This window comes from Anser brachyrhynchus (genome assembly GCF_964034855.1).
Source record: "Anser brachyrhynchus genome assembly, chromosome: 9".
In the NCBI taxonomy this organism is placed as follows: domain Eukaryota; kingdom Metazoa; phylum Chordata; class Aves; order Anseriformes; family Anatidae; genus Anser; species Anser brachyrhynchus.
The window spans coordinates 24,082,769-24,095,689 of NC_137703.1; the positions used below are offsets into that span (position 1 = coordinate 24,082,769).

General features: G+C 42.6%; 1 protein-coding gene across 1 annotated transcript in view; it reads right to left on the minus strand.

Annotated features, from left to right (window-relative positions):
* Nucleotides 1–10,516: 10,516 nt before the first annotated feature.
* The window catches only part of DNER (delta/notch like EGF repeat containing), a 121,249-nt gene continuing 118,844 nt past the window's right edge, over nt 10,517–12,921 (minus strand). The window contains exon 13 of the mRNA XM_080605293.1: nt 10,517–11,619. Within this exon, the coding sequence (XP_080461419.1) occupies nt 11,508–11,619 (112 nt within the window). The 3' untranslated portion in view covers nt 10,517–11,507. The remainder of the gene's footprint in view (nt 11,620–12,921) is intronic.

Genomic DNA, 12,921 nt, shown 5'->3' on the forward strand with positions numbered 1-12,921 from the left:
TTTACCAAGTTTTGCAACTCAAAAATGAACTCTACAAATATGTAAACTTTTTCAACCCTAGAAGAGGCAAAAATATGTAACAGAAAATTAACAAATCTCAAAAGTCCTTCATTTAGCTCCTGCTTAAATTTCAACATGAGCAGTCCCTAGCACAGCAGTGCAGCTGGGCTTGTGTTTTGCCTCAGCGCCATCTGGGAACTTGGTTCAAGCTAAAAGCGAGAGATCAGTTAAGCAGACTGGTGTGGGGTGGCCAGAGGGGCTGGGTGGTTCCATCCCGCAAACTGCCATCGGCATGCAGTCAGGGCAGTTATTGCACAGGTAACATATCTACTTGTAACATAATTTGTTTATCCATTATGAGATGGGATTTGTATTTTCCCTCAAAAATGTATTAAACATTGTCTTTTTAAAGAGATTTAGGAGTTATGTGCCTCTTTGGTGTGTAACAAATACATCCCCATGCTGAGGGAAGGGATTTGCCAACTATTGCTGCAGAGTGTTACACAGAAAATTGCACTCATAAATCACCCCTGACACTGAGGTTTGAAGAACAGGGATGTAAATCAGAGGCAATATACAAATGAAAAAGAGAGAGACAATGAATTCTCAGAAATCTCAGTTACTTTTGAATGAAGAGTGCATTTAACTGTTAATTTGAAGTCAGATATTTCTCTGCCTGCAATTTCTGCTCTTCTTAAGAGGTACTGCCAGATGGAAAAAGAGAAATAAAATAAATAAAAAAAAAACATACTGTTTATGCAAAATCAGGGCTTCTTGAAAAACAACTGAAAAAACATGGGTAGTGCCAGCCCTACTGCCAGGGTATGGTAGTTGTTTTGTTGGGAGATTTTTTTTTTTCTGCAGACAGAAGTCCCCTAAAGTGGAGCAAAATTAGAAAATATTAACCAGTTTGTACAGAAATTTTGTAGTGTGTTCCATGAAACTTTAAAATGTCATTAAAGCATCACCATATTTACCATTCAATAGCCTATTCCAAGTGAACTCTTTCAAAATTCAGCAGTGTATATCACCAAGTAAATCACAACTGAGACATTTTGATTTAAATCTAACATGTCTGTCATTACTGCTAACTTACTACCCTATTTTAAATATCATGTGTATTAAAACAGAGTAAACTCTTCAAAGTTTATGAGGAATTAATGGGTCTCCCTGGAATTGTAAGACTGTGGAAATAAAATGGGTGAAAGACAGAGGAAAACTGATAAACTCCACACCTAATTCAGTGCTCTAAAAATCTTCTCCAGGCTTTGTCATTACCACACATGGAATAACACAGGGTAAGTGGAAAGGGAGAAGCAGCTTGTTGAGTACTGGGGATTGAAAAAAGCTGGTCATCAGCTTTGATATGTAGAACAATAATTTCAAATTCATGGCAGAATAACATAATAGGCACATGTGAAAGCAGATCCTTTCTTAAATACATGAGGTTTTTGCCAGTTTTGTTTTGACAAACCTGTTCTATCACAAGCAATACAAAGGGAAAACAACCAAAATGTTAAAATTAAAATAATAGGAGGAATTGGCATTACATACATATCATAAATAAGGCATTATGGATAGCACATCTTCGGTACAAAATCCTTGAAAGAAATTATTCTGCATCATGACAGTTATTGCCTGGTTGCCTTCTTCACATGACAGATGCAACATAGTGAGTCAAACAACTACAGGCTCCTCTGTAGAATATCAATGCCATATAACAGGATCTACAAACACCGAGTTTTCAGCAAGTTAACACTGATTTGAGATCCCTGAGATCCCAGGTGTTGCACTGTCCTCATGTGCCCCCAATTTCCACTCCATGCAGCCATCCAAGAGCACCAAGGCTCTGTCCTCCCCTGGGCCACGCAGCAAAGTCCCCTCACCAAGTGAAAGACCCCACACACTTCCATAGCAGAAAGTTGCATTTCCCAGCGCACGTAACTTCTGAATGACTTTTGGAGGCGACCTGCTACTCTTCCTACTGCAAATCTCACTCTCCAGGTGACAGGCTTGCAAAGCACAGGCGTAGTGATGAAACCATGGAGAAGTTTCCAGATCCATTAGAAAGATCTCCTCTAGGAGCAAGAGGAGCAGCCCAAAATTGCACCTTCAAACTAAATATACAGAGTGGACTGAGACTCATGTCAAAACCAGTCCTCCAATGTGTCACAGGAAGCAATCAGGCCTATGACAGGCAGGAAAAATCAGCATTTGCAGGCAGTAAGCTGTACGTGCTTGTCAACGCTACACTGAAGCGTGGGCAGGCAGCCAGCAGGCAGCCAGAGCAGCCAGCTCAAGTAATGAGCAGAATCGCTCTGGTTTCTCTCCGCTGGCCCACCTGCCTCACTCCTCCTCAGATGGGGACAGGAAGGCCAAGCCAGTGCCACCCACCACATCCCCAGGGACACCTGTGGCAGCGAGTCAGTCTAGGCCGAGCAGCTCGGGAAGGAAACTCCCACACAAAACCCAGTGGGACAGAGCACCTGCCAAGCGCCTGCCAGCCCCCTGCCTCCACAGTCACCCAGCGCCTCCTCCCACCTGGTTAGCCAAGTCACACCGGGGACACCACAGTTTCGTAGGCTGACTTTAAAGGCCTATTTTGACAGTGGGTGCATGGCCAAATCACCCAAGAGAAGAAAACAAAGACTCCCTCCATGCTGGCTAGAAAATAATTTCCAAAGCAGCAGCTGTGTGGCCCTAAGCAGGATGATCCTGTGGTGCCTCACAGCCCTGCGGTGCAGAGGCAGAAGAGGCTGTGGAAATTGCCTGTCACTCCTGTGCAGGGATGCAATTAAAAGATCTGTCATCAACCCTACGTTCTGGTTTTGATTTAGCTACATTAGTCTTATCCCTCAAAAGGATAACACCGACTCGCTAGAATAGGGCTATCAGTGGATAAAACTGAGGGCCACCTTCCCATCCCTGCTCCTTGGGGATTGCAAGGGATAAAGCTTACCCCTCTGTACACCTAGACATGAGCAGCAAGGTCAGTACTCTCTTCTGACCTGCAAGCAGCTTTGCTACAACGTACCAGAGGGAAGATTTGGTACAGGCTCTCCTCCTTTTGCAGCCCCTGCAGCGGTGCCAGGGTATTCTGATCAAATGCAGACACAGCTTTACACTTTCCTACAGCCATTCTTACAGCAAGGAAGAAAGCAGGTATAGGTGGATGTTTAGATTTGTGTCTAGTTTGAGTCTTGTTTTATATGAAAAAATGGAAAGTGATTCTGAACTGGAACCTATCAGATGTGCTCTTTACCCCAACACAGTGTAAGAAATAAGCTAACTTTAGGACACTGAATAACCTGTATCCATGAGCCACCGTTTTACCAAGGAGAAGCCAAAGCCAAACTTCTGGAAGGTGGCTGGGGTAAATGAAGCTTTATTGTGTATGAAATTGGCCTCATGGCCCTGATATTCATTACCTAAGTATTTTCTTGAAACTAGTAGTGGTCACATTTTCAGATGAAAGATGTATGAGCTGAGATTCTACATCTTGGTTTCATAGGCTTGAGGGCATAAGATGTAATTTCCAGAAAGATATTGCAAGTGAGTATACTATTATATTTCAATTCTTTCAATACAAGAATGGACACTAAGCCATCATATGGGACAACTATTTTTAAACAGCCTTCCTGATGGTATTTTAACAAATTGCAGATTGCCCAAAGGCAGATACACTAAGCAAAGACCATAAAAGAGTTGGCAGTAAAGGTCTGTCATAAATATTGCTTCCACATTCAACAGGGCATTGATCATATTTTTTCAACCTGGCTGAGATATTTTTTGTTAGATTTTACACAGATTCATAAATTTCACAGGTACTAAACCAAAATGCAAGTGGTTAGATAAAGGGGAAGTTTGGCGAAACTTTGTTTTAGAATCATGGACACACAAAAAGACTTTCATGAAAAGATCTCAGAACATTTCAGAGACATGCATAGAAGGCAAATTTAATTGCATGCAATTTGAATTTAGAATAAATTACTAACCTGTGAATTTAAGGGCTGTGCTAATAGTTGCAGATTCATGGTAAGAACCCAGGAATCTCCTGTGGTCTCCACCCGCTACAGCTCCAGAACAATGCTCACAAGGCTACTTCTGCATCTGCAAGAGCTTTCACTCAAACCATGGAAGTGTTCCAAGCCACCAGCCTGAGGAGCGAAGCTATGCTGCTTCTTTTCCTGTGGACACATTCACAGGTCAAAGCCATAAGGTCTGTCTGTTAACAGAACCATCTTGTGCTGATATTTTGGCATAAATGTATCCTATCTCTGTTGTAGACACTTATCTTTCCAAGCAATCTTGACTTTGTGTTTTTAAGTCAAACACTGCAAAGGGGCAGAAATGCAACTATGCCAAAACGCTGAGTGTTTGAAACAAGGAACAATAGAAAGCCATGGCTTGAGAACAAAATGGGGCATTCACAAAGGCTACAGACCACTATCTCCATTAATGTTTCATTTAGGTGTTAAACTGTACAGCCCTGGTTGAGCAGTGTCACTCTGAGATACTACCTGCCTGATGCAATGCCCAAGAATGGCATGCTAGAAGATACAGCACAAGCAAAGGGAAAAAGCAAAGGATGTTGAGGCAATGATCATCCCTCAAGCCACTAGGGGGAGAGGAGGTAAGAATTAAATCTGCTGACAAACTAAGTGTGATTGCAGTTACTACATGCCAAAGTCATCTAAGTTGCATTAGGTGATTTTCTGGTTCCACAACAGCTATGCGCATTTTTGGTAATATGTGCAACTTGTTTCTGGCTCTTCGGCTCAGGTTCCAACCAGATTTACTTCAGATTAGCTCAAATCCATCTAAGTCAATAAAAACCTGAGTCAAAAAAAAAAATCTAAGTCAATAAATTAAAAAATCTAAGTCAATAAATTAAAAATCTAAGTCAATAAAAACCTGATCAGAGCAGTCACACTCTCATTTCTTTGGGCATTGATGGGCTGACATCCATGTATCATCACATGCACAAGGACATTAACTTGCTCATCTGGAAACAAGAACGGACTCCAAAGCTTAAGACACTACAAATTCAGATTATCGTTCATGTATGTACTGTTCCCAGGAGGTGGAAGAGAAGTCACAGCTGGCTTCATAACAGATCTTTGTTCTGCTGCAGGGAGCTAACCCCGAAGTGAAGAAGACCAGTCTACAGGAAAAGAAACTAAACAAAAATCTAAACCAAAGAGCATCTCCTTGAGGAGACAGCATTGCCTCCAGACTGATAAACAGGATCTCTTTGGGTCTGTGGGACTCTAGCAAAAAGTCTGGGGTCAGTGAGCTAGAGCAGATTGTTTCCCTTAGACTCTTCCTGGCCTGTTATTGAAGCAAGCACAGCAGACCAGCTTATTTTCCTAAATGATTAACTTTGTGCCTTTTCTGCTCAGCACATCAGATAAAGAAGTTTATTCAGTAAGCTTATTTATTTACATTCCTTTGCCAAAGATCTCACCAAACAAAGCCTATCTGATGATTTATTCTTTGCTAAAGGGGAAGCTTATTTACAGTAATCATCTTATCATAAACTTCTTAAAAAGAGGATTCAGAAATGGAATTCATAATAACTGAGAAAGCTGACTTTTCCAGAGAGGTCATTTTTGTTATCCATTTTGCACTGCAGAAGGAATGAAGCCAACTGAGCCCAGATGGGGCTTGATGTGGCATAACCACTTTGAAGTTTTGTTTGTTTTCACTGGTTGACCCACTCCCCATCAGAAAGAATCACCTTCACCTAATTGGAGCGCTTCCAAATTATGAGGGGCTAGGAAACGATATAAAGGATTCAGAAGCTGGATCCCACAGAAGCTGCTCTGCAGCACAGAAATTGCACTAGCGGGATCACCTCTGGTGCAAGCAGAAAGCGGAGAGCCAGAAAGTACAAAGACAAATTCTGAGTGAGCCCTCACCAGTGACTGGCACATCAGGCTAAGGAGCCTGTGGGAGCTGAGAGCACACTGCGCTAAGCCCATCTTCACAACAATCTCCAGCTATTTGAGGCAGCACCAGAATTCACATTGCTCTGACTCTGACCTTAGGCCAGTCCCATTTCCCTGATAAGATGCTTAAAATGGACATAAAGGTGACTCGGACTCAAATTTACTTCATGCCATCCCTTCTGACCCTGCATGGCCCCATAGTGTTGGCAGATAGTGTTGGCCAAGGTTTCCAGGAACAGAAGACAAACTTGTAAAGAGGAGAAAAAAGCAGGTCAAAGCCCAGTTCTGCTCCATATCTCTCATCTGGCACCTACTAAGTGCTTTGCCCTTCTCCCACTGCTCACCTGCTTTTACAGAACATTTCACAGGAGTATTAGGCTCCAAGAGATAAAACACATTTTAAACAAACAAACAATTCCCCACACACTTTTTGTTGCAAAATAGAAAGTGACTGGAAGCCATAACCCAGCACATCGCTTTCACAGTAGCCCACAGGTCTGACAAGGGTTTGAGCACACACTGGATTGCCCTGAGGCTCCCATTTCTTATGTTAGGAATGTGTAGGAACTCAATAGCTCTTCTTAATAACGTACTCTTCTATTTTAATTATACATAACAAGGAATAGTCTGAGAGACCAACCCCTTCCCTGAGTCAAACTGTGGGTTTTTTGGCCTCCCCTATCCAAGCAGGAAGAAAAGGCCGATGGGAGGCCGATGGAAGGCTTCTGCTCCCCCACCAAGGCCAGGACCATGACAGCAGAGCACCTACAAATGGCAGGCATCAGCCCAGCCGGCACCACGTAGCATGTGAAGCTTGGAAACATGGTGGTAGTGAAGGAACAAGAGGCTCCCAAAGCCGGTGGTGCTCACACAGAAATGGGACTGGAGGCACCCGACGGGAGGCTGGGCTGGATTTGCTGTGCTGGAGGGGCACAGCTCTGCCTACTGCAGCATGCAGGTCTGCTCTGCCAGAGCTCAGAGGCTGCGGGCAAAATGGGAATGGAACCAGGGAAATTTTGGGTACAGAAGGATTTAGCCATGTGAAGGGGCAAAGTAGTTCCCTGTGGTCGTAACTCCAGCCACGCAAGTGAGGAGGACCTGTTTTATTCCTCTCAGCTACCCACACACATAATTACATTCAGAGGTGCTGAATTTATTCCCCATCAGGTGTCTGTTGCTATAAAGGAGAAACTCTACATCCTGAGGAACGTCATATCTGCTCAGGTGCTTCTCAGCAAAGGCCTGCTGGAGGAACGCCAAGCCGTTTCCAGAAACGAAGCCGAGATCGGATGAAAACATCAGTGCTGCGACTGAAGTTTCACCTCGTGAGACTTCACCCTTCCCTGTCCTCCTCCAGGTCGGCCGGGTGGCTTTGGCGGGAGGCCTTCCCCAGCCCGGGCTGGCACAGTCGGGGACTACCTCGGGGAGGAGCCCTCCCAGCCCGACCCTCACTGGATCCATCCGCTGACAGGAGCACTTAAGCTGGGGACAAATGCGGCTCGCCCAGGCTTGCACCGGGCGCTCAGGCGGGGCCCCGGCCGGTCCAGCACCCCGTCCCCACACTCCTATCCCTTCGCCAGCTTCCCCAGCACGTCAGGAGCCCGGAGCCGGTCGGGCCCCCTCCCGCGCTCGCCGCGGAGCTCACAGCAGCGCCTCTGCTGCCGCCTGCCCGACCCGGGCTGCCACTGCACGCCCGGCCCGGCCTCGCATCCGGGCCCCTCGGGCGGCGCGGCGAGGGGGGTGACGCGAGGGTGCTGCCACACAGCGGGTGCCGCCAGCCCAGGGGTACTGCTATCGCCCGCCGGGCGGGCCGCAGCCTGCCCCGCCGGGCAGCCCTGGCTCCTTACCAGCTGCGCACTGCCCTCCGTATCGGCTCTCGCTCTGGCTTGGAAGATGAAGTTTGTTAGAGCCCGTGGAAGATGGAGGTCCGGCCTCTTCCGAGCTACTGAAAACCGGTCCGTGAGGGACCAAGGGTTCTCCTCCAGCCATGGTCACCCAAGGGGCTGGCTGCACATCACCTCTGGAGACCACACGGGGAAAATTTGTGTGTTTTTAGTCAACGTGTTTTCTAGCTCTTGTGCTCAACTGTTCTCTTTCAGCCTTGCAGTTTACCCAACCATAAGAACAGGGACACTGTCTTCAACATTTTGGGTTGACTCCATCCAGAGTCTATGTAAATCATGACATTTTCCTGTTAGCGCACGTATCACAACTCTGAGCTCTAGCTGCAAGTTTCACACCACTCCAAGAGAGATCACAGAATCACAGAATTGCAGGAGTTGGAAGGGACGTCCAGAGATCATCGGGTCCAACCCCCCTGCCAAAGCAGGTTCCCTAGAGCAGGTTGCCCAAGTAGGCATCCAGATGAGCCTTGAACATCTCCAGAGAAGGAGACTCCACAACCTCCCTGGGCAGCCTGTTCCAGTGCTCCGTCACCCTTACCATGAAGAAGTTCTTTCACATGTTGGTGCGGAGCTTCCTGTGATCTATTTTTTGGCCATTGCCCCTTGTCCTGTCCCCACAAACCACTGAAAAGAGGTTGGCCAAATCCCTCTGTCTCCCACACTTAAGGTATTTGTAAACATTAATATGATCCCCTCTCAGTCTTCTTTTCTCAAGGCTGAACAAACCCAGGTCGCTCAGCCTTTCAGGTCCTCATAGGGAAGCTGCTCCAAGCCCTATATCATCTTTGTGGCCCTCCACTGGACTCCTTCCAGGAGATCCCTGTCTTTTTTGTGCCAGGGAGACCAGAACTGGACACAGTACTCCAGATGCAAGATGAGTTGTCCGTGCTGCTGGGGAGGAATACTCAGGGATGTTCTCCTATTCCCAGAGGGAGAAGGAAGAAAAAGGGGCCAAACTCAGGGAGCACACAAGCGCTGAAGGTCAGTGACAAGCCCTGAGACTTGTCCCCAGCTACAGGAGATCTGTAGGCCATTAGCCCATTGCCAGGGGGAAGAGCACATAAAACCAGCCCTTTTCTGCATCTGGATGATTTGGGGGGGGGGGGGGGGGGGGGGGCGTGTGGTATAATAATAGCAGGTGGTATTTGCTATACAGCTATATTTGTTCTCTGTAGTTTAGAAAGAGGGTATGGAATAGCCGATGTCCTTTGTCACATTCACGTCTATCCCCAGAAAGACATGGTGTGACTTATAGGCTATAACCAACAAGTGCACTGATACATGTACAGAGCATGCATAACATGCCATCAGAGTTCAATAAAATAAATTGGAAGGAGGAAAAGTAACTTTCAAAGCACAATTCACAGGAACTACAGGATGATTTACAGAAGCTAGGGGCTCCAAGCTGACAGGAAAATAGCTCCTCACAAATTACTTATCTTTCAGGTCAGTCACTTGAGAGAAATACAGAATGGTCAAGAATCCCTACCAAGACATGATTTATATGCAGAAGGGCTACTGCTCATTGCAACATCTCTCTTGAAAATATGGACCATGAATATGTATGTTCCTTAGAACAACCAAGTTCCTTGTTTACATACTTTGCATAGTTTTGTAGTTCTTCTTCAAAGATAAATCATTTATTTTGCCACTAAAAGGACCAAAAACTCTGAAGAATATTTCTTTTCTACCTGATTAGCAAATCAATTATAACTCAAATGTATTTGCCTGTTCCACACAAGATATGAAAAATGGCATAGGGTATAGCTTCTGACAGTGTTATTCTGGCAGGAGTTCTTAAAGCATTTCTGGAAGTCACTTGGAAGCCACCATAATAAAAAGTTTTCATACCTGGAATAAAGAAAAAGAATGAAAAAAAAAAACAAACTAGTGTGACAGCCATCAGATGCAAATACACAACCTTTGTTCAAACTGTGCCTGAAAAATGAAAGGGAGGCTTAAGTCTAGTTTCTTTAGGTCTCTTAGTATCAATTATTGTCTTATGCCAATATCACTGAAAGTCCATGGTAGCAGCTACAAGACGTCAGGGAAGGTATTCTGTATTTCAGAGGTGCATTTGGCATTTACATAATTCAGACACAGTGTGCTGTTACTAACCTGTGTGCTGTTTCAACTGTCCAGCCATTCACAACAGTAAGAGACTACTTTGAGCAGTGCTTCTTTATAACAGGGAGCAGTTTTACTAAGTCATTTACTACAGGCTTTACTCCCAGGTTTACTACCATCTCCACCCCAAAATGAGCATTAGAGTTTTAGAGCTAACCAGAATAGAACTTTTCATTGCAGGTCATCCTAAACTAATGAGGGATTTGAACCCGAGCTTTCTCCTCCTTGACCCAATTCCTTAAACCTAAAATCAGGGAAACCTCATCACTCACCTGCCTTTATCTTGTACTGAAAGCTTAAACAGATACTTCAACAGAAATATCACACAGTTCTCCATTTCTGCCATTCTCCAAGCTAACTTTTGCTAAAATAACTTACCTGGTAAACAAAGTACTTTTTTTGGTTTTGTTTTTCAGGTTAACAGCTGGAATATCTTCTTAGGCATTACTTATAGCACATACGTGAATGTCTTTTCAAATTTATAGACAACATTGCATTTTCAAATTAAGAAAAACAAAAGAAACAGCTCCAATCTTCACTTGATAACATTTATTTGATATTTTCTGAAATAAGCAAGAATTTTAAGAAGCCCATAAGCAATCAAATACAGCCACAAAAATAAAATTAAAAACAAAAAAAAACATACTGATCCTAAATTAGAAGCACTGTGAGAAATACACAATATTTCATGAAACAATATTGTACATCAACAACCTTAGGAAACGAACAACTCAAACCATATGCTTAGTTTACTCACAATATAAAAAACTTTAACTTTTAAAGAAAAATATAGATTCAGTCCAATTGTAGGATCTAATCCCATGCCCACTGAAGTCAATGGAAATGTTCTCATTGATTTCAATGCTTAAAGGATCATGCCCTTATTTTGCCTCAGGAGGCACTTTAATTATTATACAAGGCCTAGCCTGAATACTATTACAAAAATGTCAAACATCAACTCAAGAATATGTTCCAGCAACTTTCAGGAAATAATGGAGAAATAGGTTGTCTATCCATGCATGGAATAAGGCAAAAGCTAATTCATTCAGATTAGGAATAATAATTTTTACTAGTTTCTTTTTCACAACACAAACATTTTAGACTTTTTTTAATTAATGGATATATTATATATCATATTATGCTTCACATTTTTCCTACCTCTACTTAGAAAGCTGGCACTGACATGTCATAAAGAATTCCTCATTAATTATTGTTTTCTGTTCTGTAACAACCACAAGAAACTCATCTGGGTTTAGTAATAGTGTCTACCAAGAAAAAAGCACACACTATCGTAAGCTTATAGTTTATAGAGCTCAAGGTACATTAAAATGTAATTCATCAAGTTCACAAATTCTGTTTTAAAATATTTTTCCAAACTAAAAGCTGCAGAAAATTGGTTCTTAAATATTCTACAGAAAATTTTGAAGCATCTAATGTTTTTAAATTACTTATGCTTTCTTAAAAATATTTAAATTAGGTTAGTAGCCCATCCTTTTGAAAAATAATGCAAAAAAGATACACTAGGTTACAAATCTTTTGTCTTAATCAGTGTAACCAAAGGTTTGTCATCTGGGCTGTAATCTTCATAAGCAATGGGGGTTGCATCATACATTGCAGGTCGAGATTTCTTGCCAAACCTGGAAACAAAAGAAAGCTTGTGGTGACAAACAGAAGTATGAACAAGTTAATGGCAACAACCCACTGAGTGATGGTATGCTGTGAGAAACAAACCCAGAGAGCCTAGGTAAATTCTAAATTGTATTGCAACATTCTGGAAGTACAGATATTTAAATATCTGAACTGGAATTTCGAAAATATATGCATCAGATTAATAATAACAACACAATAAACAGATTGCATATCAAAGGAATTCTGCAGGAATTCAGCTCCTGAATTCAGCAGTACCAGAATCTGGGAAGACTGTGGAAGGCAAGAGTAAAACTGATACAATTTCGACAAGGCCAGAATTTTATTTTAGAGCCCACTCTAACAACCAACATTGAGGTCAGGTCATATATATTTAAAAAAAAAAAAAAAGCAAATATCAGACGACCATATCACATTTGCATTTGGAAATGCAACAGCTGTGCAGTGAATTGAGTTGCAAACTGTAGACAAAGGATTAAAAAAAAATAATTTGAAGACTTTGCTCACCTGACATCCACTTGAGAAGCAAGTTGAAATTATCAACATTCAGCATGCTATTTGCAACACCGACAAAATTAATGGCAGTTAGGTTATTGCAATGCCACATAAACCTACCAGTCTTGCAAAGGCATCATAAGCAACAGAGTACAGAGATTTCCTGTGGCTGTATCATTGTGGTCCCAGTGCCGGCACGTCCAAAACTCCTCTAGGTGCCTTTGCACTGCATAGACGATCTGTCACGCATCTTATCATTTATTAAGATACAGTGCTAAAATGCAACTTGAATGCAGAAACATGACTTATGTGTTAAAAATGACTACAATTACAGGAATTATAAATAATGAAAAGGATTATATAAAAATGAGGCAAAAGAGTGCCAAAACCTGCCTTCCCTATGGACCTGATGCAGAGAAAAAAATATTTAGATAGAAACAGAAAGACTTATTTGTATAGTGATCCAAACAAAGGATTCTTTTTATTCCCTTCCTATGTGCCATGTTAACTCTGTGTTAATTTAATTTGTGCGCATTTGAAGGTGAGGTTCAGAAAATTCAGACTTTGAGGATAATATTTATATGAAAACAAACTTAACTTGATTTTCTTCCAAGATTTTCTTGCAACTTCCTGACCACTCCAATTTAATTCTTGGCTATTTAAAATGATCTAGAATTGTTGATAAAACTAAAATTGCTGGAAGTATTATGATCTATCTGTTGGTAATCTCGTTTTTCTAAGTATTTCAGCTGTCAATAACGCCACACTAGATAACATTTCTGTGCAGGAATGTCTGC